At 41.8% G+C, this 23,903-nt stretch overlaps 1 protein-coding gene across 1 annotated transcript in view; it reads left to right on the forward strand.

The window, feature by feature from the left end:
• rabgap1l (RAB GTPase activating protein 1-like) overlaps positions 1–23,903 on the forward strand; it is a 120,497-nt gene that overhangs the window by 58,291 nt on the left and 38,303 nt on the right. Inside the window, exons 14-15 of the mRNA XM_086115163.1 lie at positions 19,060–19,173; positions 22,315–22,389. Coding sequence (XP_085971289.1) covers positions 19,060–19,173; positions 22,315–22,389 — 189 coding nt within the window. The remainder of the gene's footprint in view (positions 1–19,059; positions 19,174–22,314; positions 22,390–23,903) is intronic.

Genomic DNA, 23,903 nt, shown 5'->3' on the forward strand with positions numbered 1-23,903 from the left:
CATGTTAACAAGTACGCAGCTGGGCCGACTAAGGTGGAACTTTGTATGAAAACGAAATCATGTTGGTCACACTTTTGCACACGCTCTGCACTGTTCATAACATCCTCTGTCCCTCAAGCTTCCAATCTGCAAAAGGTTGTGTTGCAAAATGGTGGCCCTCCACAAAACAAATGGCTTTTGATTTGTCAGGGAAGCACTTTTTGTTGACCTGAACGTTCCAAGGTTTGCTGAGCACGCGTTTTTCTTCATCTTCATGCCCTAAATACTACGCTGATCAAGAAAACGAAACCTTGCAGACTAATAATACCTTTAACCTACTTCCAGCGTTCACCATCATAGCCATAATGGGTTTATTGATGGGATCGAGGCTATTCCAAGTGCAAAATCAAGGTGGGGTTTTTCAACCCAGGCTATAAAATTCTGCATCAGCTATTCTATTGTGAAACAAAACATTTCGTTCTAGACAATAGATCATATACAACAGAACTCAAAAAAAAGAATCCAAGCCAGTGGGATTAGTTTTACTATTTCTGCTTGCCTCCGTTGGTCAGTTAACCAACCGAGTATACCGAAATAGATGTTACTTTTGTTTCCGTATGTAACCTTTTTCTTCCATCTCCTTTTCTGACTCATGAAACAACTTTTCATAGTGGTTGCCATGGTTTTAGTGCCACTAAAATCCTTTCGGATTGGCACCACTGTCACTCATGGGCTTAGTGAGATCTGAGTGTTCAGCTGTATGGAGCCAGTGACTATCAGTTTTATCTTGTTGATTTAGCAAAGCGTGCCACCGCGCATCAGCCCGTTCCCAGGGGCCACTTCCCCTCTTGGGAGTTATGTAATATTGTCGAATGAGCGTGATGGAGCACTTGCCTCTTCTGTGCTTACCAGTGGTTGCTCGTCAATAGAGGGTGCTAGGGCCCTGTGCTCCCTCCTAGCTGACTTAGCTTTAAAGGGACTAAAATTTAATCATGAGAATGAAAATCAAATACTATAAATTGGATAGAATATCTGTTTTTAGGTGACCACGATAAATTGTTATTGATGAGTTTGCTTATCTCTGGAGTCGCAAACAGTGATGTAACTTACGGCTTGAGCGCAGAGAACAACACCAATAGGCCCTTGTTAAAAGTTTGACATGCACACACTGTCCTTGTGCAATACAAACTCAGTGGGCACTGAATTCCACCGCCCATAGCCAATGGCGTTTATACGGCGCAACCGTTAAAGCCGACTCCATTTCCAGTCCGGCTCCAGCCAATCTGAGTGACTTCTTCCCTTGATGGGAACTTGAACCATCCAAAATGGCTGCCATATATCTAGTTTTGCCATTATGTTCACCTCAACGAATTCACTTAAACATATTTCGAGAGGAGAACATGGAGCCCAGGCCGCATGGAGAAGAACAGTTATCAAGCTCCTTCTCCTCCACGTCGAGGGGAGCCAGATGAGGTGGCTCGGGCATCTGATTAGGATGCCTCCTGGACGCCTCCCTGGAGAGATGTTCTGGGCATGTCCCACCCGCAGGAGGCCCCAGGGATGACCCAGGACACGCTGAAGAGACTATGTCTCCCAACTGCCCTAGAGCGCCTTGGGACGAGCGGACGAGCTGGAAAAAGTGGCTGTGGAGCAAAGTCTGGGCTTCCCTGTTAAAGCAGTTGCCCCTGCGACCATACCCCGGAAAAGGACTAGAAAAGGGATGACGATGGATAGGATGGGGGGGGGGGGGTTGTTTTTTTTTAAAGACAAAATTGTGAGTAATTCATGTTGTTGTGTGTTTACAGTAAAGTCCAATTGGGGTGTCATACAACACCTTAAAGCATGTTCAGGGATGGCTAAATATGGCGCAAGTAACATGGTGCATTCCGGGTACTTTCACAAAGTAGAGAATTGTAAACGCACCGCGGCATTTTGCACATTGATGTTTTATCTTTGAATATAACATTTTAAAGGTCAAAAGAAGTCAAAATAGAAATCTGCAGTTCAGTTCTCGCGCCCGAAGTCAACTTGGGATAGCCTCCATCACCCGATCCTGTTCAAGTCAAGTCAAGTCAAGTCAACAGTATTTATAGAGCACTTTCAAACAGCCATCGCTGCATACAAAGTTCAGGATAAGCGGTGTTGAAAATGCAATTTATAGTTTCTAGGCAAGCTTTGCTTGATTGCCATTCTGCTTTCTGCTCCATGCAATTGACATCAGATATCATTTGTGTCAATCATTGATACTGACTCATTTTAATACTTATGTTGTTTCACCTCAGCATAATGATACACTCTCCTCCAAAAGTAGCACAACAGTGAGGCATACTTATTATTGTCCTTAGCTTTAGGGTCACACTGATTTCAATATCCCGTGCAACACATACTTTTTCCTCCCACTGTACAGGCCTGTAGCGTGGGAGGAAAAAGTATGTGAACCCTTTGCAATTTCTTGCGTTTCTGCATAAATCGGTCATAAAATGCCATCTGATCTTCATCTAAATCATAAGAATGAACAAACAGCATCTGCTTAAACTTTTCATATCGTCGTTGAGAATAATGTGAAAACATTCACAGGACAGGGAGGAAATAAGACGTGAGCCTTGGATTTAATAAGTGTCACCATCCTTTGGAAGCAATAACCTCAACCAAATATTTCCTGTAGGTGCATTTCAGTCATGCCTACACCTTCGCCTTTAGCATCATTCCTCTTTACTAAAACTATCACAGTTCAGTAAGATTCCTGGGATGTTTGGTGGTGAATAGCTCTCCAAGTCATGCCACATCATCTCAGTCAGGTTGATGTCAAAGCTTTCTCATCGGTCAACTCGTACAAGGGTGGAAAAAGTTGCAAAAGTGCAAAATATACTATTATTAGTTATACTGCTATTATACTGCTAGTGTGTTAAGACTATGGATGTAAATGTGCAAAAAAGAGTTTGATCAAAAGATGGGCAGCAGGTTTGGACACATCAGCAATTCTTTATATTTGAGCTCGTTGTGTGAAAGAAGTTACCTGTCGTAAGAGCCGGAGTCATAGCGAACATGGCTGCAGGCTACAATTAGTGGAAACCTCTGATTTCCCCTCTGTGTGCAAATCTGTCTCTCTTTTCTGTAAAGCTCTTGCCTTTGCCACTTCCCTCCCTCCGTGTTATCTCATCTCGTCATTCTGTGTGTGTCTTTCTTCTACGCCATCGCTCTTAGCCTCTCTCATTCCCTCCTTATTTCCGTCTGTCTTGCTTTCTGCTTTCTGTCAATCACTTTACCGGTCACCAGGGGATCTGCCTGAAAGGTGGATGCAGTGTGAAGAAATAATACACGCACGCTGTGGCTGTCTTGCAGTGCTCATTCGTTATTAATTACCTTTGTATTTATTTGGTCATATGAAGATTCTAGTGAGAACCTGCGCTGGCGTCTAATACTGTATTCCAGCTCATCTGCGTGTGATTCTTCAGCTTTTTTGGCATTTGAGTGGCAAAGGTTGGTACCGTATTCTCAAACAAGATGCCGTTTTAGCCCTGACCTCATGTATATTTTAGTGCACATTACATGTATGTGTCCTGCCAATAGGTGGCCTCATTAATATGGATAAGGTCCTTTCCTATGCAAGCTTTAACTTCCTTTGTCCATTATAATGACGCATCAAACTTCCATGTCAAACGTCTTTAGCTTAACTTGAAGAGCCAACGAAAAACAAAGAAAATGGTCTCTGGTTAAAGTAGCTTTGGGGGTGAGATGCATCTACTGGCTAGGCTTATCACAGCCTTAGATTCTCTGTCACTCTGTTGCTCCAATCCAAAAATGGAACAAATACACTGCCTACTGCCCTCCAGATCCCCTTGAACATCCCGTCCACGGAATCAACTGGTCAGCGGTGGATGGATCAGTCACTTTGAAGGTCCTCTGTCTGCAGAGTGACAATTTTCAGCTTTTTCTCCAGCTGTCTTCACAATATTCTGTAGCCTTAGCATGCCTCACTTAATTTCCTATGTGGTCTGTTGCATTTGGTTCCAGGGAAGCCTGCTCGAGGGAAAAAAAAAAAAAAACAATGGTCTCACTTGATAGCCCATAATCTATGAACTAAATAAAAATCAGGATTTAAAATTCAAACATTATTTGCTTGCTGGATTTGTGTGTATTGAGCTGTTTTTTTAACCATCTGCAATGTTTTGATGTCAAGAAAACAATTGCTATTTCACTGCTCAACACATTATTTATAAAACAACCCCAGCGACATACAAAGTGTTGTAATAAAGTAAAAACTGACATATCAAAACAAAGACGGGTCAAACAATAAATTACCATGAAAACAGTTATCACACTAAAAAACAAAAACAATGGCTCGTCTCATGCTGAGTTGACAGCCAAAGAATACAAATGTGTTTTAAGATGTTTTAAAGATGGATTGAGAGGTGCCTAATATATAATGTGTGTGTGCGCATGTGTGTGTCTGTGTGTGCGTGCGCATGTGTGTGTCACGGTTTTTTTGAAAACCTTTCAAACCGATCAGTCTGACAGTCTCGGTTCGGTTCCTGAACGGAATATGTAGGCACACGTAGCTCTTTTTGACTGTGAGCAGCAGAGCGCTCTCTGGCTGAGCTTACTAGAGAGAGAGAGAGCGAGAGCAGCAGCGTGACAAGCCGGACGAGCGGCGGGGAGGGCAGAGGGGAAGCTGGGGTCGGGGCTGCGGGGGATTTGATTTGTAAATTCTCAGAAAGGTAGCGCATCATGGAAATGTGCCTGTCAGCCACAGGAGTAGAGGGTAAAGTAGCACTTAGCTAGCCTGTTTGTTGGGACTTCTGGTTGACCAGATGACAGCAAGAGCAGTGTACAGACTTTTTCATGCTTCATAACTCTTGAGTCAGAGATTACACTTCCGAGAAATTGCTTTTGTATTGTAAACATGTCCGTCCATGTGCATCATATCAGTCTTATTTATGAATCCCAAGAGGGGGACTTTAGTCTCGATCCCCCCACAGAAACCAAATATGTGTCACACCCCTAATTACTTTCCATTGTATTCTTAACTCTTAATCTCTTAAATGTAATTTTTTTAGAGATGTACCATATTTTCCACACTATAAGGGACTTCTGAGTATAAGGCACACCTTCAATGAATGGCCTATTTTAAAATGGTGTTCATATATAGGGCGCACCGCATTATAAGGTGCATAGAATAGGAACTACAATAGTGGCTGGGGTTGCTAGATGGAGCTACGCTTAAGGGAATACAATACAACACAACACTGCTTTATTAATATAGCACTTTCACAACCGCTGCAGCTATAACAAAGCGCTTAACACAGTATTTAGAATACTACGTCCAAGAAATCACAATATTGATCCATATATCAGGTGCATCAGATTATAAGGCGCACTGTCGGCTTTTAAGAAAATTGAATGGTTTTAGGTGCACCTAAATACGGGATCTGGCTTTACGGTGTTCATTTAACTTTTAGAGAGATTAATGTACTTTTACCTTGATCAGTAAAAAAAATACATTTTATCATCACTCCGATATACATCATGTTGTGCTGAGTAACATCTTATGACTTTTGACTTGCTTGAAACCAAGTTATGACTTGACTTGTTTTGATAATGCAACTTGAGCTTGGTTTATTTTTCCCACAGCAACTTAATTGGGACTTGCTTGAAACTTGACACCTACAGCCTGAGACTTGATTGTGACTTGCACATATGTCAAGTCAAGTCAACTGTATTTATAGAGCACTTTCAAACAGCCATCGCTGGCGGTAGAAAGCACCAAACAATAAAACCAAGAACAAATCTAAGTCATGCTGAGTCGAATGCCAAGGAATACAAGTGAGTTTTGGGGAGGGTTTTGAAGATGGGCAGCGAGGAGGCTTGCCGAATGTTCAGTGGGAGGTCATTCCAGAGAGAGGGACCAGCAACAGAAAAGGCTCGATCCCCTCTGAGCCTCAGTTTAGTTCTTGGTACTTCTAATAATGTCTGGTCCACAGACCTGAGGCGCCGGGCAGGTGTGTAGGGGCGGATGAGCTCAGAGAGGTAAGGTGGCGCGAGATTATTCAGAGATTTGAAAACAAATAAGAGGATCTTGAAAATAACTCTAAAGCCAGTGAAGGGATGCCAGAGTATGGGTTATGTGCTCCCTCTTACGAGTACCAGTCAAGAGGCGAGCAGCGGCATTCTGGACCAGCTAAAGGCGCTTAATGGAGGACTGGCTGACTCCAAAATAAAGGGCATTGCAGTAATCGAGCCGGGATGTGACAAAGGCATGAATTACTGTCTCAAAGTGTTCATGTGAGAGGAGAGGTTTTATTTTGGCCAGCTGTCTAAGGTGAAAGAAGCTGGATTTAACAACCGCACCAATTTACCGATCAAGTTTGAAATCACTGTCCAGTTTAAGGCCCAAGTTTGAGACTGTTGACTTAAGATAAGGAGACAGGGGGCCCTAGTCTACAAGATGGGATGTACAAGGGCCACTGGGACCAAACAATATCACCTCTGTCTTCTTTTCATTGAATTTCAAGAAATTTTGTGCCATCCAGGTTTTGATTTCTTCCAGACAGGATAGGAGTGGCCTTAATGAGAAGGTGTCTTTCTTGCTCAGTGGAACATAGATCTGGCAGTCATCTGCATAGCAGTGGAAGGGAATACCATGTTTCCTTAAGATGGAACCCAATGGGGGCAGATACAGCGAGAACAGCAGAGGCCCCAGAATTGAGCCCTGTGGAACACCACATGACAGGGGAGCAGTGCGTGACTCAGAGCAGCCAAGGCTGACACAAAAGGTTCTGTCAGCTAAATAGGACCTAAACCACTCAAGAGCACTGCCGCCAATGCCCACCAAGTGCTGCAAACGAGTCAGCAGAATACTGTGATCCACTGTATCAGTTAAGTCCAATAAAACTAGACACACGTGGTCTCCAGCGTCATTTGCCAGGAGGATGTCATTAGAAATGCGTAACAGGGCTGATTCCGTGCTATGCATCGTCTTGAAACCTGACTGGAAGACCTCGAAGATGTTATGTTCATCCAAGAAAATTTCAACTGCATGTGCACCACTTTTTCCAGAATTTTGGAAATGAAAGGCAGTTTGGAAATGCGCCTGAAACTTGACAGCACATCTGGATCAAGACCAGGTTTCTTGATCAAGGGTTGGACCACAGCATGTTTAAACTGTTGGGGAACTATACCAGAAGAGAGGCTGCTGTTGATGATATCCAAGACCGATGCGCTAACACTCGGGAGAACCTCCTGAAAGAAATGCGGGGGAAGAGAGTCGCAGGGGGAGCCAGATGGCTTCGTCTGGCGAACTACATCCTCCAAAAGCGTCAAGGACACAGTTTCAAAAGAATTTAGCACAGCTGAACATGGAACATGGGAAGAGGGGTCAGATGCGGTATTTGAGACCGGAGTCCTAGCTGTAGAGACCTTATCAATGAAAAACTGAAGGAATCTGTTGCACATCTCGGGTGAAGAATCCGAGCAAGTAGGCAGAGGGGGTTTGAGTACAGAATCTATCGTTTTAAATAGTCCGCGTGGGTTGTGACGGTTAGCTTGAATAAGGTCCGACAGATATTCTCTTTTGGCCTCTTTTACTGTGAGCTGGTAGTTACGCCAGCAGTCTTTCCAAATTTGATAAGAGATATGCAATTTGTCTTTTTTCCACTTGCGTTCAGCTTTGCGACACTCCTGCCTAGCTGCGCAGGTAATGTCGTTTAGCCATGGCTCGGGTTTAGGTTTTGGGAACACAGTTTTTGAAGGAGCCACCAAATCCAGGATGGCACGGCATGATGAGTTGAACCAAGAGGTGAGTTCCTCTGTGTTAGACGAGGGTACGCAAAGGTTATTAAAGGCATCAGAGAAACGACTAGCAGTGCGAGGGTTATAAATTCGGCGTTTACAACTAGGAGCGGCAGATTTCACAGCCGCATGCGATAAGACTATGTCAAATAAAACTGCCTTGTGATCAGAAATCCCATTTTCAAGGACTTCCAGATTTGACACCGGTAGACCATAAGCAAGGACAAGGTCTAAAATATGTCCTTGTTCATGTGTCGGGCTGGTCACATACTGCACGAAATGAAAAGAGTCGATAAGTCTTAAGAAGTACTTTGCTAGTGGTTTATTCCAGACAGCACACATGGATATTAAAATCCCCCATTAAGAGGATATGATCATATCTCAGCCTGATTTCCGCAAGAAAGGTTGGAAAGTCGCTTAAAAAGTCTTTGTTGTATTTAGGAGGACGGTAAATGACAGCACAGAGCACTGGGAAAACACGACCGACTTCAAAGAAGGTTGCTTCAAAGCTGGTGGCCGATGTGGTGAATGTGCACCGTTTACATTTGAAATTGTTCTTAAAGACCGTTCCTCCACCACGGCCTGATGTCATCGGGGTATCGATATGTGACTCACTCCCCCTTACTGTCTGCTTGGCACACATAATTGTTGTACCTTTTGTCATCCAGTGGAAGAGCATTACATTTTTATTCTGCAAATCACTAAATTTCGCTGGCAAAGATTAGACAGACAAAGATACATTTCGGATTCATAAAAATATGTAAATAATTCAATAACAATAAAAAATAATGTTCAATAATATTTGTATTTGTTTCACTTTTTACCAAAGTAAAGTCAAAGTGTACCGAACAGGATGTAATTGCAATCACTTTTTTTTTAATAATTACATAGACACCATCTACTATAATAATTCTTCATTCGAACCACATTATCATGCATCATCAATGAAATGTGACTTTTCGTACCCCTCTGAAATTGTGTTCCTGGAACATTCTTGTTAATATTATTCTAGAACTGAACTGCATCTTTGCGAGAGCTTTCAAAGAAAATGTTTACCCCCCAAGAGAGAGGCATTTATGTTATAATTCCACCTACTACAAGATGCACCTCTGTAAACTGTCCTCACAATCATATGAATAGTGTTAAATCAGTCAGTCCAAAAATCGAATCCGTGAAATCCCTCGCTCTCCTAATTGGAATCTGTTTTTCGAAGCACATTAAAGAGGATCACGAAGAATTGCAGAATGCCTGGGGAGATACAATATAGCCATCTGTGAGCAGACCTTTTATATTTTCCGCACCAGAAACAGAGGACGATAAAAACCCCAGAACCTGTTAGGGGCTTGTATTCATATAACTCCTCTTTGTCCTTCAATTTATTTTGTGTTAGTAGAGCAGTGCACCTGCTTCAGGTGGAACTATTGTGACAGAAAATTGACGGTGCTGATGAGGCTGCAGTTCCTGCCAAACACCTCAGCCCCCCTGCAGAGACTAAAGAGCTGCTGGCTTCAGCGTTTGCATGCTTCGCGGTGACACGTTCATCTTAATGAGCGGCACAGAATTCATGTTTGGACAGTACTTAAAGGGAATAAATGCATGCTTCTTAGCTTCAGTCTTAAATGTATGAAAATAAATTCGAGACAGCTTTAAGTATGATGCAGTACTGTACTGCGGCACTGAACACTACAAGGATAATTAGCATACTGTTAAATGTCGCCTTTGTGTGTAAAAGAAGACCAAGCGTTGTTGTCTTTTTTCTCTTTTTTTTCTTTCTTTTTTCAAAGTCATAGATTCTCCAGGTGTCAGGTATAGAAATATGGACACAGTATATAAAGCATAGAGAATTACAAGTGGCGTATAATGTGAATAGTACGGATGGGGGAGCACATTGGGGAGTACCGATACCAGGTCTTGGTATCAGACTGAGACCCAGCCTTATTTCAAAGTATCAGTACACCTCTGGCCGTTTTATGATCATTGATCTGATAGACATTAGCATTAACATCTAGCCTTTGATCAGTGCAGGTAAACGACTTTCTCAATTGTCTCAAATGTTTTTAAATTGGGCGGGGGTCACTGTTTGGGCCTGTACTCGACATTTACCGTATTTTCACGACCATTCGCCGCACCGTATGGTTGGGCGCAGTCTCATTAATGGGTGCTATTTCTGTATTTTACACATAGACAAAACGCACTGTATTATTGGGCACAGTTTTAAAGTGGTAAAACATACGCCAGCTTAAACATACGGCATGCATGCGCGCACGCTAAAAACACGTTAGCTTGAAGCATACGGTAGCATGCCAAGACATACAGATACAAGCTAAAAACACGTTTTTAAAAAGGCAACGGGAGCAAAACTGAGTTCCGTTGTATTTTATTTAGCCATCGTACAATGTACTCACGTTTTTCGATCAATCATCACCCAGAAATCTATCAAAGTCCCCATCCTCTGTATCAGAATTGAACAATTGTGCAAGTACCGGTAATCCATCAAAAACGCCGTGTTCCCTCTCGTTGTCAGAGTCACTCTCATTGCCATGTGGCTCCACAGAAATGATGCCGGCTTTGCCAAAAACTCGAACAACAGTGCAAGCAGACACGTTCGTGCAAGCAGCCACAATCCATTCGCAAATTGTGGCGTAACTCGCCCAGTGCTGCCTCTCACTCTTTGTAAAGTTGCCATCGATCATCCATTGTTCCCATGCCGTTCGCAACTTTACTTTGAACGCCCGGTCGCAACTTTACTTTGAACGAAGTTCTTTAGTCAAGCCTCCGGTAATAACGGCAAGCTCAGAGTTCATTTGCTTGACTTGGTTTTTCACCGCTGCTGTGAGATGGGCACGCATGCCAAAAGCATAACCGATGGCTTGAAGTTTGAACTGAGCTTCGTAGGCGTGTCTCTTTGTAGAATTTATTTTTCGGGGGTTCTTAGAAACCAAAACCGAAGTTGTTTTGCAACAATGCACATAGCCACACTCTATACAGGTGTTGGTACCTGCTTGGGGAGTCCCTTTAGCGTCCACTTACACGCCCACCCTTCACTCATTGGCGGACTTCTTCGCCGCATGCCTGTCCACAGTCACTTCCGCCTTTTCTCTATATAAACAGCGTGTCGGCTGTCAGTCAGGTTTTGGAACTCAGCGCATACACAAGACGCTCCGCATCATAAGGCGTCCTGTCCATTTTGGAGAAAATTTGAGACTTTTAATGGTGCCTTATAGTCGTGAAAATACGGTAGGTTTGATCCTTGTTTGAATTCTCAACAATCAGTCTCGTATTTTTTTTTGACCTATTAATTGATGTTATTTCCAGCTCAGGAGAGTGCCATGACACAATGTCAGATTTTTTTTTCTTCTTCTTGTGTATGTCATTAAATGGGTGCTGGCACCCAGTGTTCAGACTCAGACACCACCGTTTAATTACACAGTGACAAACTTGTGTTGCCAAAACTGGTTAAATGGTTGATATTCCTAATTGTTACTTGAAGCACCCTTGTATTCAGTGATTTTTTTTTTTTTTAATTGCACTTCAGTGTATTTCTTAAGAAGTTCGATGGGGCTTTTTCTGGCCACTGGATTATTTGTTTCTTTTTTTTTTAATTCATTTTATTGTGTGTTCTATATATAAATATGTATTTTATGACCAAATAGAATCATCACAAATAATGAACAAACAAAATAGATCATCGGTAATTGCATTATTCATTCATTCATCTTCCGAACCGCTTCATCCTCACTAGGGTCGCGGGGGTGCTGGAGCCTATCCCAGCTGTCTTCGGGCAGTAGGCGGGGGACACCCCGAATTGGTAGCCAGCCAATCGCAGGGCACACAGAGACGAACAACCATGCACACCCTCACTCACACCTCGGGACAATTTAGAGCGATCAATCAGCCTGCCATGCATGTTTTTGGAATGTGGGAGGAAACCGGAGCACCCGGAGAAAACCCACGCAGGCCCGGGGAGAACATGCAAACTCCACACTGGGAGGCCGGAGCTGGAATTGAACCCGGTACCCCTGCACTGTGAAGTCGACGTGCTAACCACTGGACTACCGGGCCGCCCGGTAATTGCATTACTTTCATGCAATTAAAAAAATGCTACATTGGGATACAAAGGTCCTTTTTTGGGGAAATTTTATACATCAAAGGTATTAGTGGTATCGGAATTTTGTATCGGTGACTATTTAAGAGTTGAGCGCTCCTACTGGCACCCCCCCCCCCCAAAAAAAAGTGGTATCGAACATCCCTAGTTAATAGTAAGTTACACTTTGTTAGTCTTATAAACAGTTAAGCAACATAAGTCCAGCGAAAGAAAGAGTTTCAGCTCCACTTCCTTGAGAGGTTTTTGAGTAATGAGGCTCTTAATTAGCAGAGACATGCATGGTTTATTAAATCAAAGTGTTTTGGAATTTCAATGTCAAACAGATTCTTATTAGTCCTCATTGATGTATGTATGATAATTACGGAAAATGTATTTTTCATCGATTATGTTGCTCATAAAGCGATGCATTTCTTATCACTATATTATACTGTATATAATGAATGAATGAATACTTTTAACCGCATGTATTTCCTTAAATTGGACTCTCTCCGCAAGACAGTTTCATCATCCACATTAGTGTTTCAGAGTCAGAATCAGAATCATCTTTATTGGCCAAGTATGTAGAACACACAAGGAATGGAACACAAGGAAGGTTTCCCAACCGTTATTGAACCAATGCACCCATTTTTACTTGAGGAAACTATCACAGCACACCACTAAACGGAAATAATGATGATCTTGTCCCCATTTTCTCACAAATGTACGTCGTATGAAATCTGGGCCAATTAAATCAAACACAAAGCTGATATACTCTAAGGAAGCCTTGACTTATTCTGTTTTATGAAACATGTGAATACACAGGTTCATTGTACCTTCTGCTATCTAATGGAAGATACTTTCATTTTTCAGCCTTTCGCTATACATCACTGTCAAAGATAAGCAAAAATACATTTGTAATTAATAAATAATAATTCTTGGATAAATTCTGTGAAATTGCATAATTTCCTGCTGCACGTTAGAATGCAACAGCAAGCTGGTAGGCACGACATCACTAGTGTCAAATTCAAGGACCGTCATTTTTCATGGCCTGCCAAACCCTGCCCAAAAAAATTTCCTTGACTCATATTCAAAAACTAGTTTGCTCTCTCCTCTGGAATGCACACCTTAACCTGACATGGGCAGTCGTGAGATACATGTAAACTTCAACTACAGGTAAACAGTCACCAACAAAGCTCCAGTTATAGATACTGTAATAGTAACGGGAAAGATCCAAACTGGTTCTGGGAATAACAAAAGATAAGAACTTTTCGATTTTGCACTTTGTTTCCCTACTTTATCTAATGTGAACCAAACCAAAACGAAGGTCTGTATTGAAAAGTGATTTTTGGTGGACAGTTACACCCCAAGCGATAATGATATACATTTATGTGGTTTCACCAATCTTAGCAGCCCCACGAGAGCAACCGTAACTTCGAAGTGGCCTGCAATAAAACCAAGTTTTGATTCCCCTGCTCTATATTATTATTATTATTATTTCCGAAATTCTGGCTTTTCTCCCAGTTCACGTGATAGGTTAGGGGGCATCACCTGGAAACAAAATTCATCAGATTGGAAATTTTCAAAATGTGAATAAATATGGAATGAAAACAATTCTAGAATAATTTCTGAGTTGACACAGTTAGCTGCTTCGCTCCTCCTTTCTCTATCTGCCAAAGTCTCCTTGTCAGCCATCATGATCATAGCCAGCTATGACATCCTCAAGGACTGGACATTGGTCATCACCCCCCCCCCCCCCCCCCCCCCCCCAGACTGACATGTGCATACGTGAGTGTGTGTGTGTGTGTAAGAGAGAGAGAGGCGTTTATGCTTAGCAGTACATGCGGCTGTGTGAAGGAGCAACTGTGAGCCAAAATAAGCATCTTGAGTTGAGTTGAATGAGCAACGGGAACAAGTGCAATAAATATAGCCATCCCAGCAGCGCATCCCCGGTCTCAGCTCATCTGCAAATTTGTGACAACAGTCTCAGAAAAGTTCTAGGACACTCTGTAACTACAGCTCCATTTGGCATTGTTGGCGGGGGGAATAAAGTGTCTTGTCATTTAATTACGGTAGTATGCTCATGAAAACACTCTAAATCTACTTTTCAAACAACCATCCAACCTCTTGCGATCGACCCATTTACTGCACGTGCACGCATACACACATGTACCTATGCACATGCGCACGCACACGCATGCCACGATGAACAACAGCCGTAACACCCGCTAACACCATAGGTTAAAGGTGATCTGCTTTTGTATTTGATTTCATTTTTTTAACTACTGTTTTTGTGAAAGTGAAACTGATAGGATACTTAGGGTGTAGAGTGCACATATTAATAACATGCACACAGACAGACAAATCTTTTTTTTTTCTTTCCATTTCCCCCTTCACCTCTTGCGATCGACTTGGGACCAGTCCGCGGGTATTAGGCACCCCAGCTATAGAGACTTGAGTATTTTTGCTGGGCCGTTATTTGTAAACACTTTGGCACTTAGACATTTTCATAAAACACCAAAGTAAGCCGTGGTGTTTTTTTTTCATCTGCTTTGCGTTGCTGTTGAGTGTATAAACTTGGACTCAAATGCAGACTGGAAATTCTGTTGATGGCCTCTTGAGAATATGGAATTTAGTTTGGTGATTTTCCATTTGTTTTGGCACCTTTTGTTACTCTACCCACCAATTGAGTGGCATTCCGAATTAAATAACCACTTGCGTTCAAAGTCGCCTGTTGTTTAATGTCAGCCGTAATGTTTAAAAAGGGCTGTCACATTAGTTGAGGGCTCATCAGGGATTTGAACCTTTCATGTTGATTACAAAGGGACCTGAAAAATGTGGCATTTTTGTTTTGAAACTGATGTTCCTATAAGATTTTTTTTCAACAATTCTGTTTGATAAAAAAATAGAGTAGATGAGGCACACTGTTACTGCGTCTTTCTGATTGTGGTTGATGTGCATTTGTTTGACTGAAGGTTGAGTTGCCTTTTTAAAAAACATTTTCTGCCACTCATAGCTCTGATTGACACATGCCTTTCTTCTCCAATTCCATTTCAGCATGACTTTCTGTGACATTTAGACCCTCACAGTTGGAGGCTAGCAAGTAGTTAATATGCGGGAACACTTTCAGCTTAGTGTACTCTCTGTCCAGAGCTGTGTTAAAATGGTTTATTCAAAGGGTCGTGCATATTTATTGAGTAATGGACACGTCTCTGCACGAGATTCAGCTTTATCTCCATCGATTTTTTTTCTTTTTTTAATCTTTGGACAGTGATATAAGCAGTCAAGTACTCACGATCTTGTGCACATATAAAAGGTCACACGATTGGAGGGGCTGCTTTTAGTAGCAATAACCATTTCCACGTGGTCAGTAAACGCAGGGCATTTAAACGGCAGCACTAAGTGAGCAACTTAATACTTACATTAAATGATCAATCATCAATTATCGAACAACAAAGTAGACTCAAGGAATTCTGAAATACAATTTTGAGACAGAATCCAGACAGATAAATTGCTTCTTCAGCACAAAGCCCGATTTAACATCCCATTTATAAAACATGTATATGCAGTCAGGTTGGGCAGCGTTTCCTTTAAAAATGTATTCCAATACTGTTACTAGTTCCAGTATCGTAATCAGTAACATAATCCTAGTATCGTAACATTATAGTAAGTTTTTATTTTTTCTCCCATACCAAATATGCTAATAAAGATGTAAATGCCAATTAAATATGTATTAATAATGTATATTTTCTAGTATTTTCTGTTTAATATGCATGTTTTTAAAATGGGGCAGAATTCCAGAGGTGGAGAATGCCCTTAAAATGCAAATACGGTTTTCATCTTCTGCCGCATGTGCGACCAGTAAATTTGTTGGGGGGGGGGGGGGGGGGTTGTTGTTGTTGTTTTTAATTCGTGAATATTTTGCTAGCAAACTTCTACTCCCTCTTTAATATGATGAAAATTAGTGGAAATGTGAATATTTGATTCACAACTTGATATGCAGTAAACCCCTCAAAATGTTGCACTAGCACTTATCACTAAATTTTCAGGCTAAGGCCCACTGTGCTCCCAGTAAAAAAAAATTAAAAAGTTAGTTTGGAGCCGATGTGCAGGAGGATTCCAGAACACCTGGCATTCAAATTTAAAAAAAAAAAACCCTCAGAACTGTGAGGCAGACATGCTAACTACTTCCTTCATGTGTTAAGTGCCTTCCTTATCCACAAGACTCAGTCTGGAAAATGGAAGAAAAGAGGACAAATTTAGCCGACGAAGGCAACCTTGACAATTAGCGGTAGCACACACACACACACACACACACACACACACACACCTACTTGCACATAATCATTCACACACACACCTCCTCCTACCCTTGTAATAATGATACAATAATGACGATACATGACTTCAACTGGGAAAAAAAAAACTTTTATTTTCCAGGTGACACACACGTTTAGCAGGTTCTATTGGCGATATGGTGTTTAAATAGTAACGCTGTGGGAGATTTGTGACAGGAGGTGAAACACTTCTCAAGGTGAGTAGCCATTGGTGCAGGCATGCGGGCTCGCCCCCATAAACCACCAGCTGTCTGGATGACTTTGACAGCTCACACTTTTCCTTGTAATCTATGAGCTGATTTAAAATAAAGAAATACTCGGCTGAATACTATTCAAACAGTTGCCACTTACCGTACTCCATTCCCTCTGTGTCGCATTTAAAATGCTCGCTTTCGAGAAGAACTTCTTCCCTCATCTATTAGAGAATAAAGTTGTCTTCTTTTGGGATCATGATTACATAACACCATTACATGCAATCCGTTACTACCCAAGCCTTTATGCAGCATCATAGGGAAAAAATGGACATGCCCCCAAATGTGCAGGAGACATTCTTTGCAGATAATTCCCTTTTATACGTCCCGTAAATTGCACCTAATTTATTCTTTATGAATGCCGGTGCAATTGTTACCAGATTAGCATCCATCCATCAATTTCCGAATCCCTTTATCCTCACCTGGGTTGTGGGCGTGCTAGAGCCTCCCCCCCAGCTGTTTTCGGGCAGTAGGCGGGGTACACCCTGAACTGGTTGCCAGCCAATCACAGGGCACACTGAGACGAACGGCCATTCGTGCTCACCCTCACACGTAGGGAAAATTTAGAGTGTTCAATCAGCCTGCCATGCAACATTTTGTAATGTGGGAGGAAACCTGGAGAAAACCCAGGCATGCATGGGGAGAACATGCAAACTCCACACAGGAGGGCCGGAGTTGGAATCGAACCCTACACCTCTGCACTGTGAGGCCGACGCTCGAACAGTCGACCACCGTGCCGCCCAGATTAACATTCACTGTAATCTTTGTTGAATAATGTTATTCTGTGTTGCTTCTGAAAATGTTGTTCAGGAAACTCATTAAGGGGCTTACATTTTCTGTGAGGTTAAAAATAACAGAGCAGTCATACACAACATTGCCTTCATACATACAAAGCTGTTTGGTGTTTGTGTGGCCTAATGAACACAAGGCACTTTGTCACTGTTATCATAATTTGTAGTAGATAATGCACATAAAGACCACCTCCACGCTGCAAATCTCATTAAGACATGGCATGCAAGCTTGCCTGCAGCATGCATAGTAACCAATGGGACATGAATTAAATGTCTACACGTTTCAATTTTGTATCAAAGTTCTGGCATTCCAGGGATGTACTGTACCCGATTTCTTCTGCATTTTTCTGGTCCTTACTATTCCCCTAATATTCCCCAAACGTTTAGATGAAAACCATCCAATTGTATGTAGTGTGTAACGGAATCAAGAAGTAAGTCACATTTATGTCTTCCTCCCTGGCATCGTTATGCCAAAAGGTCCATCCATGTTTTTTCAAAAGTGCTTATCCTATTAAGGTCACAGGTGAGCTGGAGCTGATCTTATGTGACTTGGGGCTTGAGGCAGGCCACACCCATAACTGGTTACCAGCCAGTCGCAGGGCACGTACTGTTTGGACAAACAATAATTTGCATTCACACATATGTGCTGTACATTTTAGTTATTAGTTAAGCTAACATGAATGTTTTTGGAATGAGAGGAAGAGTGCGTCCCCGGGGAAAGCCCACACAACCACGGGGAGAAGACGAAAACACCCTACCGATTTGAGATTCGAACACAGAACCTCTCAACTGTGAGGTATACGTGTTCGCCGCCGTGCTGTTCTCCTTTTTGCGTATTTCAAAGTAAAGATCCTATCCGATCCCAAGATACAATTCTCTTAATTGTTTCCGAGAAGTACAGGCAGCTTGTTTTTCGTCACGCCGGAACACAAGGGAGGCGTTTAACATTAATGATGCAGCATATCAGTGACCTCGGGCATACAGTCCAGCCAGAGTGATAAATAAATATCTTCACTGACTGAGCGAACAGAGTCCTGCAACAGATGGTATGGCTCCAACAGAGGCTCGGTCCTCCGCATCATCTACTCACTTTGTGATTTTATGATTAAACAGATGTGAGCGGCCGAGTCCACCGAAAATCTGTGGCAAGAACCTTGAACTTGAAACAACTAGAGTTGCTGCAGTTTCAAAAGAAAAGGGAGTCAAATACAAGTCGATTGAAGGGTGAAGGATCTGGCTCGATGACTGCACGAGCAAGATAACGCCTTTCTGGGAAATCATGCTGGCGCTTTTTTTTTTTTTTCGTACTGATGTAGAAATGGAAGATGGCATTTCGGTCTCGTTCTCTCTGGTGTCTTGATATTCTTGGCCTTTAGTTTCTCTCTGATACAAACATCAAGGCCCCTTCGGGTTGAGGGATGGTTCAGGGAGGTTTTTGCTCTCAAGAAAAACAGTGAAAACACCAATATGGTGTGGTAAACTGTGACGAAGCGTGAGACGTGTGTGTGCGTGTGATCAGATCTGTGCGGCTGAAGTTTGGAAACAGAAAATGCATAAGAGGAATTAGAACATGTTTTATATCCTACTGAATTGAAAAAGAATCATAACTTTGTGCTGATGACCATCACCAAGTAGGCATCTTCAGAGTCGGTTTCTTTGCACAAAATCCCACAGAAACCAAACCGATTTACACCCAAGTTTGTGGGAGTGTCTGTTTATCTTTCCTTAAAAAAGGAGAGAGAAAATATGTGTGAGCGTTGAATTCAACTGTCGATGAGCTTTCCAGTGTTTGTGACACATTGTGTAATCCTGCACTGCACAACACATTTCAGGATTCGGCTCAGGAGGGAGTGATCACTCGAGACATCCACCGTACCTTCCCTGCCCATGACTACTTCAAAGATTCTGACGGAGATGGACAGGATTCACTCTACAAGATCTGCAAGGTAAGAGTAAAATGTAAAACTGAATTTAGCATTGCTGTGTCGTTCTGTAAGCGATCGGTAAAATCTTTCAAACTAATTTGAATCAAGCAGATGTTAACGCCAAACCCCTTTCAGTACAATCCAAATCGACTCCTCGGAATCAGATTCCCAAAGTTATATTACAAGGATGGATGAGAGCTCTGTCATTGTGTTTATCAAGATTGGAAAAGTCACTTGTTAGCACAAAATAATATTTTCTTGCAGTTATCCCTGACAGCTATGTGAAGAAGATCTTAATGGATTCAATACAGCCATTGCGTTGTCCTTAAATTCGCTTTGTCAAAGGTCCCCGACAGATATCATCTCTGTATATCATCACGTTCAATTAACAGATCTTCATATTCGTATTTCAATCTCTGGTGACTTTATATAAAAAGGGCACCTACATGAAAAAAAAAAAAAAAGTACAGCAACAACGTACACGTTCAATAATCTGTGTGAGAATCACAATTGCTTACGTGACAAATCTGTCCAAAGATGACTCCTGATAATCGTCAACATAATCGCTGATTTCATTAAAACTCCGACCGCCGCTTTCATTCATCATCCGTACGACTGAGGCAAAATACCTCAAACGGATGCAATATTGGGTGCCAAGATACACAATTATGGTGATCACAATTGTGTTTTGTCTAAAAGTCAAATGTAGTTTTTGATAATGGATGGGTGGATAAATGAATAACTAAATGGTCACACTTTTGTATTTTGTACGATCAGCACTGTGGGAGGACCTGTCAGGGTGGGTTTACATCCGGTCTGAACCCAAGTAGGTCAGTGGTGAGCTGGCCTTCATTTGTATGCAAATTCATGTAGATTTGCTGCTGATAAGGTTGGCCGGATCTTGAGGCATGAGTGGGTTACAGCGCCGGGGATCCAGGACCCATTGTAAATTGTTCATCTGCACATGAATCTACTCGGTAATATGCGGGGAGTCGTTAATTTTCTAACCTTTTATTCTCCAGGAAAGGTCAATTGGGCTGTGTGAACTTTTTTGGTGACAGTCTGCTTCATTTTGATCATGTTCCATTCTGCCCTAACCTCTACAAGAACGGGTTATTGCTTAGCATTCGGGGTTAAGTGTCTCTCTCCTGGGAAATTGGGACGGTTTTAAAGAAAAGGGAAAAAAAAAGTGAACATTTATTCTCACTTAGGTTCTTCAAACCTGTCAGATCTCCATGGAGTTAATAATACGGATATTTACTTGCCTTAAACTGATGCTGTTGAAGTGATCATGGACAAGACTAGATCAAGTCTTGATTGAGGGCAACTTGTTATCCTGCCTTCATTTCTGTCATTAACCCTTGCATGCACCCTGTAACCTGATAACAAGATAAGCTGTCCACTGAAAGGGTTAAAATATAGCGACAGCATTTTTTTCGTGCATCACTTTTCATTCTGAGGCTTACCCTTCTTGAATAACAACCATTTCTTTTAAAATGACAATCACCTCTTTACAATGTCTGTATCACGAGAAAATGCGTTGCCATTTAAATGAAACAGAAGAGTATAACTTATTGTTAGCGAATACCTGTTGGACCAAACGGCTTGTTTGATCACGGATGGGCAACGTAAACCGTAGAGGAGCGCACAATTTTTCGTACTTTAATATCATATCCAAAGTGGAATGCAGGCAGATTTTAAGAAAGAATTAGAATTGTCTTGAAATAGGTGTCTGGTTTACAATAGATTCGAATGCTTCAGCCTGCTGAGCCCGTTATGTACTCAGGCGAACAAATTTAGATTTCTCCCACCAGGACCTCCCCCATCCATCTGTCAACCAACATGTCACCTTGCTGAGTTGGGGAATGTGTGAATACCACACTCCATCAAGCATGTCAGCATGGAGATTATAGTCCAGGCAGTTCCACCAGACATCACCGTTACCTGTACATCAAAGCCGAAATTAGGCAAATTCATCAAACCCTGACGTCTTGTACGAATTATGAAGAAAGGGGCAGTGAATCAGATACCTGACTGCTGATTCACTCAATAACTCAGCTTTGGATGCATAGATCCAGAATAAATGATGATGTGTTTTTCAAAACATTTTCATTTTCACAGTTAAACATTTTGATGTCCCGATAATTTTCTCGTTTTTATTTAAACTGTGGATTTGTAATACGGGTATCATGAAACGAAATACTTGATGGCTCAAAATAAGCGGTTTCGCATCAGTTTGTGAATCGAAATTGGTATTTTGCACGGAGCTCCGAACAGCTATAGAAATCGATGAACATTTGTTACACCTGTAGCACATCTGGATTCTTCCAAATATTTTCCAAAAAAAAAATCATCAGAGTGGCTGCCGCTTACCAAGGGCTCGTTGGGAAGTGGGGAGCACAGCAGTGCCAGTGGCTGCCTCGTAACTGATCGGGGGACAAAAAGTTATTTTGAGCCTTGTACTATCTTTTGGTTTCCCCTTAGTTTTTAACCAACAGACAGGAATACTTCGCAGTGTTAGCGGATATTTGTTACTGATAAAAGACAGATTGAAAAATGTTAAATCTCAGAAATACATGTGAGAGTTCAATATTTTCTCTCTGACTTGTGCAACACCAGGAACGCACACAAATATGTTTAAATAGAACCGAAAGCCTAACTAAGCCGAACTACGTTGTCATCGGTGCAGATGCAATGAAATTGGGTCATATTTGGACTTAGAATGCATAATAGCTCAAGATTACCTGAATTGCTATGCTTTTGAAGCCGGGGTCTTCAATCCTGTTCCTCGAGGGCCACTGTCCTGCCTGTTTCCCGTCTTCCCCTGATTCAAATGATCAGCATCATTATTCAGATTCTGCAGACCTTGCTAATTATCGAGGAGCAGGATTGACGACCCCTGCTTTCAAGTCCAATATTAAAAGTGACTGCGATGAAATATGCAACACCGGCGCATACTCAAAAATCAATCTTCTGCAATTTAAAAAAAATAAAGTGTCTTCTTAGTGACTAAAAATCTGAAACAATTCCTAAAATATTATATTGCTGTCAATAATTCCGTTATTGTTACGAGACACGTAAATATTGTGCATAGCTATGCAGTGTTGAATTGTTTGATAAACTATTATTACCCGTTTTGTTTTGTTTTCCTCTGTCTTTAAGGCCTATGCTGTCTATGATGAGGAAATTGGTTACTGCCAGGGTCAGTCATTCCTTGCAGCTGTTCTGCTGCTACATGTAAGTAAACTCCACACACACACACACACACACACACGCAAATACAGAGAGAGAGAGAGAAATCATTTCAAAACTTTTCCCACTATTGATATAACCTATAACAACCGCTTTTAACTAGTAATATGAATTAATTCAAAATGAAACGATCACAGTCAAGCACATAGCTGTCATCATTTAAAGTACCTCACCCCAGGTACAGTTCAGCTGTTGCAGTCTGCTTCTCCTGACATTTTTATCAGCGCGTCTTAGCACAAGGTCCACAGAGAGCTTCAACGGTATTAGTGGGAGCTCATTGTTCCAAGCTATCAATCAGGAGAAGAGTATAGAAGAATTTGCAATGTTAATAAATTTGAACAAAAAGAAGACAGTTGTCATTGTTGAAAAAGAAAAACTGGTCAGATAAGCTGTCAAGAGGTCAGCAGCCACACTGAAGTAGCTTCAGGAATGTCAGGCAAGCACAGGTCATGTGAGTGGCTGCTTGCTTCCGTGGGTAAAACAGCTGACATCTCATACGGGAACCGCTGCTCAACCCTGGTCAAGGCAAATGGTAACATCTCAAGGCGAGACCCTTTACACTGCATGCGGATTTCCAGCTGAGTTGTAGGAGAAAAAAAATATTGGTACATTTTTGGAGTGGTCAAAGTGAAAGTCCAGATGTGAATCCAATTGAAATGCTGTGGCATGACCGTAAAAAGGTTGTTCACGCAAGGGACTAAAGTCTGCCAGGTAGTCAAAATGCTTGATTTCAGGTGAAGCTGCTGAGGCTGGCAAACTAAATAAAAAACAAACGGCTCCAAACACTAGTCAGTGTAAGCACAAAACCTTCGGGCTTCTGTTAGAAACAGCCACGGTGCCAGGATTTTTTTCTCTCCTGGGGTTTAGGAGGTTAAAGGGGACATGACCGATTGGAGGTTTACTTTATGAAGTTGTTCTCGGTTTTTTTCTTTTCACTGAAAGCCTGATACACAGCACAACATTGTTGAATTTCACAGGAGTCTAAACAAAATTTGGCCAAAGAATATCCAACAAAAATACTCATGACCACACGACAATTACAAAATCGTTAACCTAATCACAAGCAAATGAAAGAATCGATCCGGTCATGGGAGTGAGCTTTCAAAGGAAAGACGGCTGCTACAAAGCAGCCTGTCCCCAACCTTTTTTTTGCCCCACGGACCGGTTTAATTTCAGAAAATATTTTCAGGGACCGGCCTTTAAGGTGTGACTGATAAAGACAACAAAATAATATGATATGACCTGCACGGTGGTCTTTTAGAAACGTAATAATAAACCCAAATCATGACAAGAGGAACGTCCTATGTGGCCATAACACTCTCTGGTCGCTATGGTAACGATTAAACATGCTTTCAAAATAATATACACCGCAAATACAAAGTGCATGAAAAATACAACTCACCATCGCCGCATATTATGCAGAGCGGGCTTGGTGTGTGGGAATTTCCCCTTGAGATAAATCCGTGTCTTAAGTAGGACTCCTTATACTGTCTATTAAA

This window comes from Hippocampus guttulatus, chromosome 7 (genome assembly GCF_054856545.1).
Source record: "Hippocampus guttulatus isolate MCC_2025c chromosome 7, RoL_Hgut_1.0, whole genome shotgun sequence".
In the NCBI taxonomy this organism is placed as follows: domain Eukaryota; kingdom Metazoa; phylum Chordata; class Actinopteri; order Syngnathiformes; family Syngnathidae; genus Hippocampus; species Hippocampus guttulatus.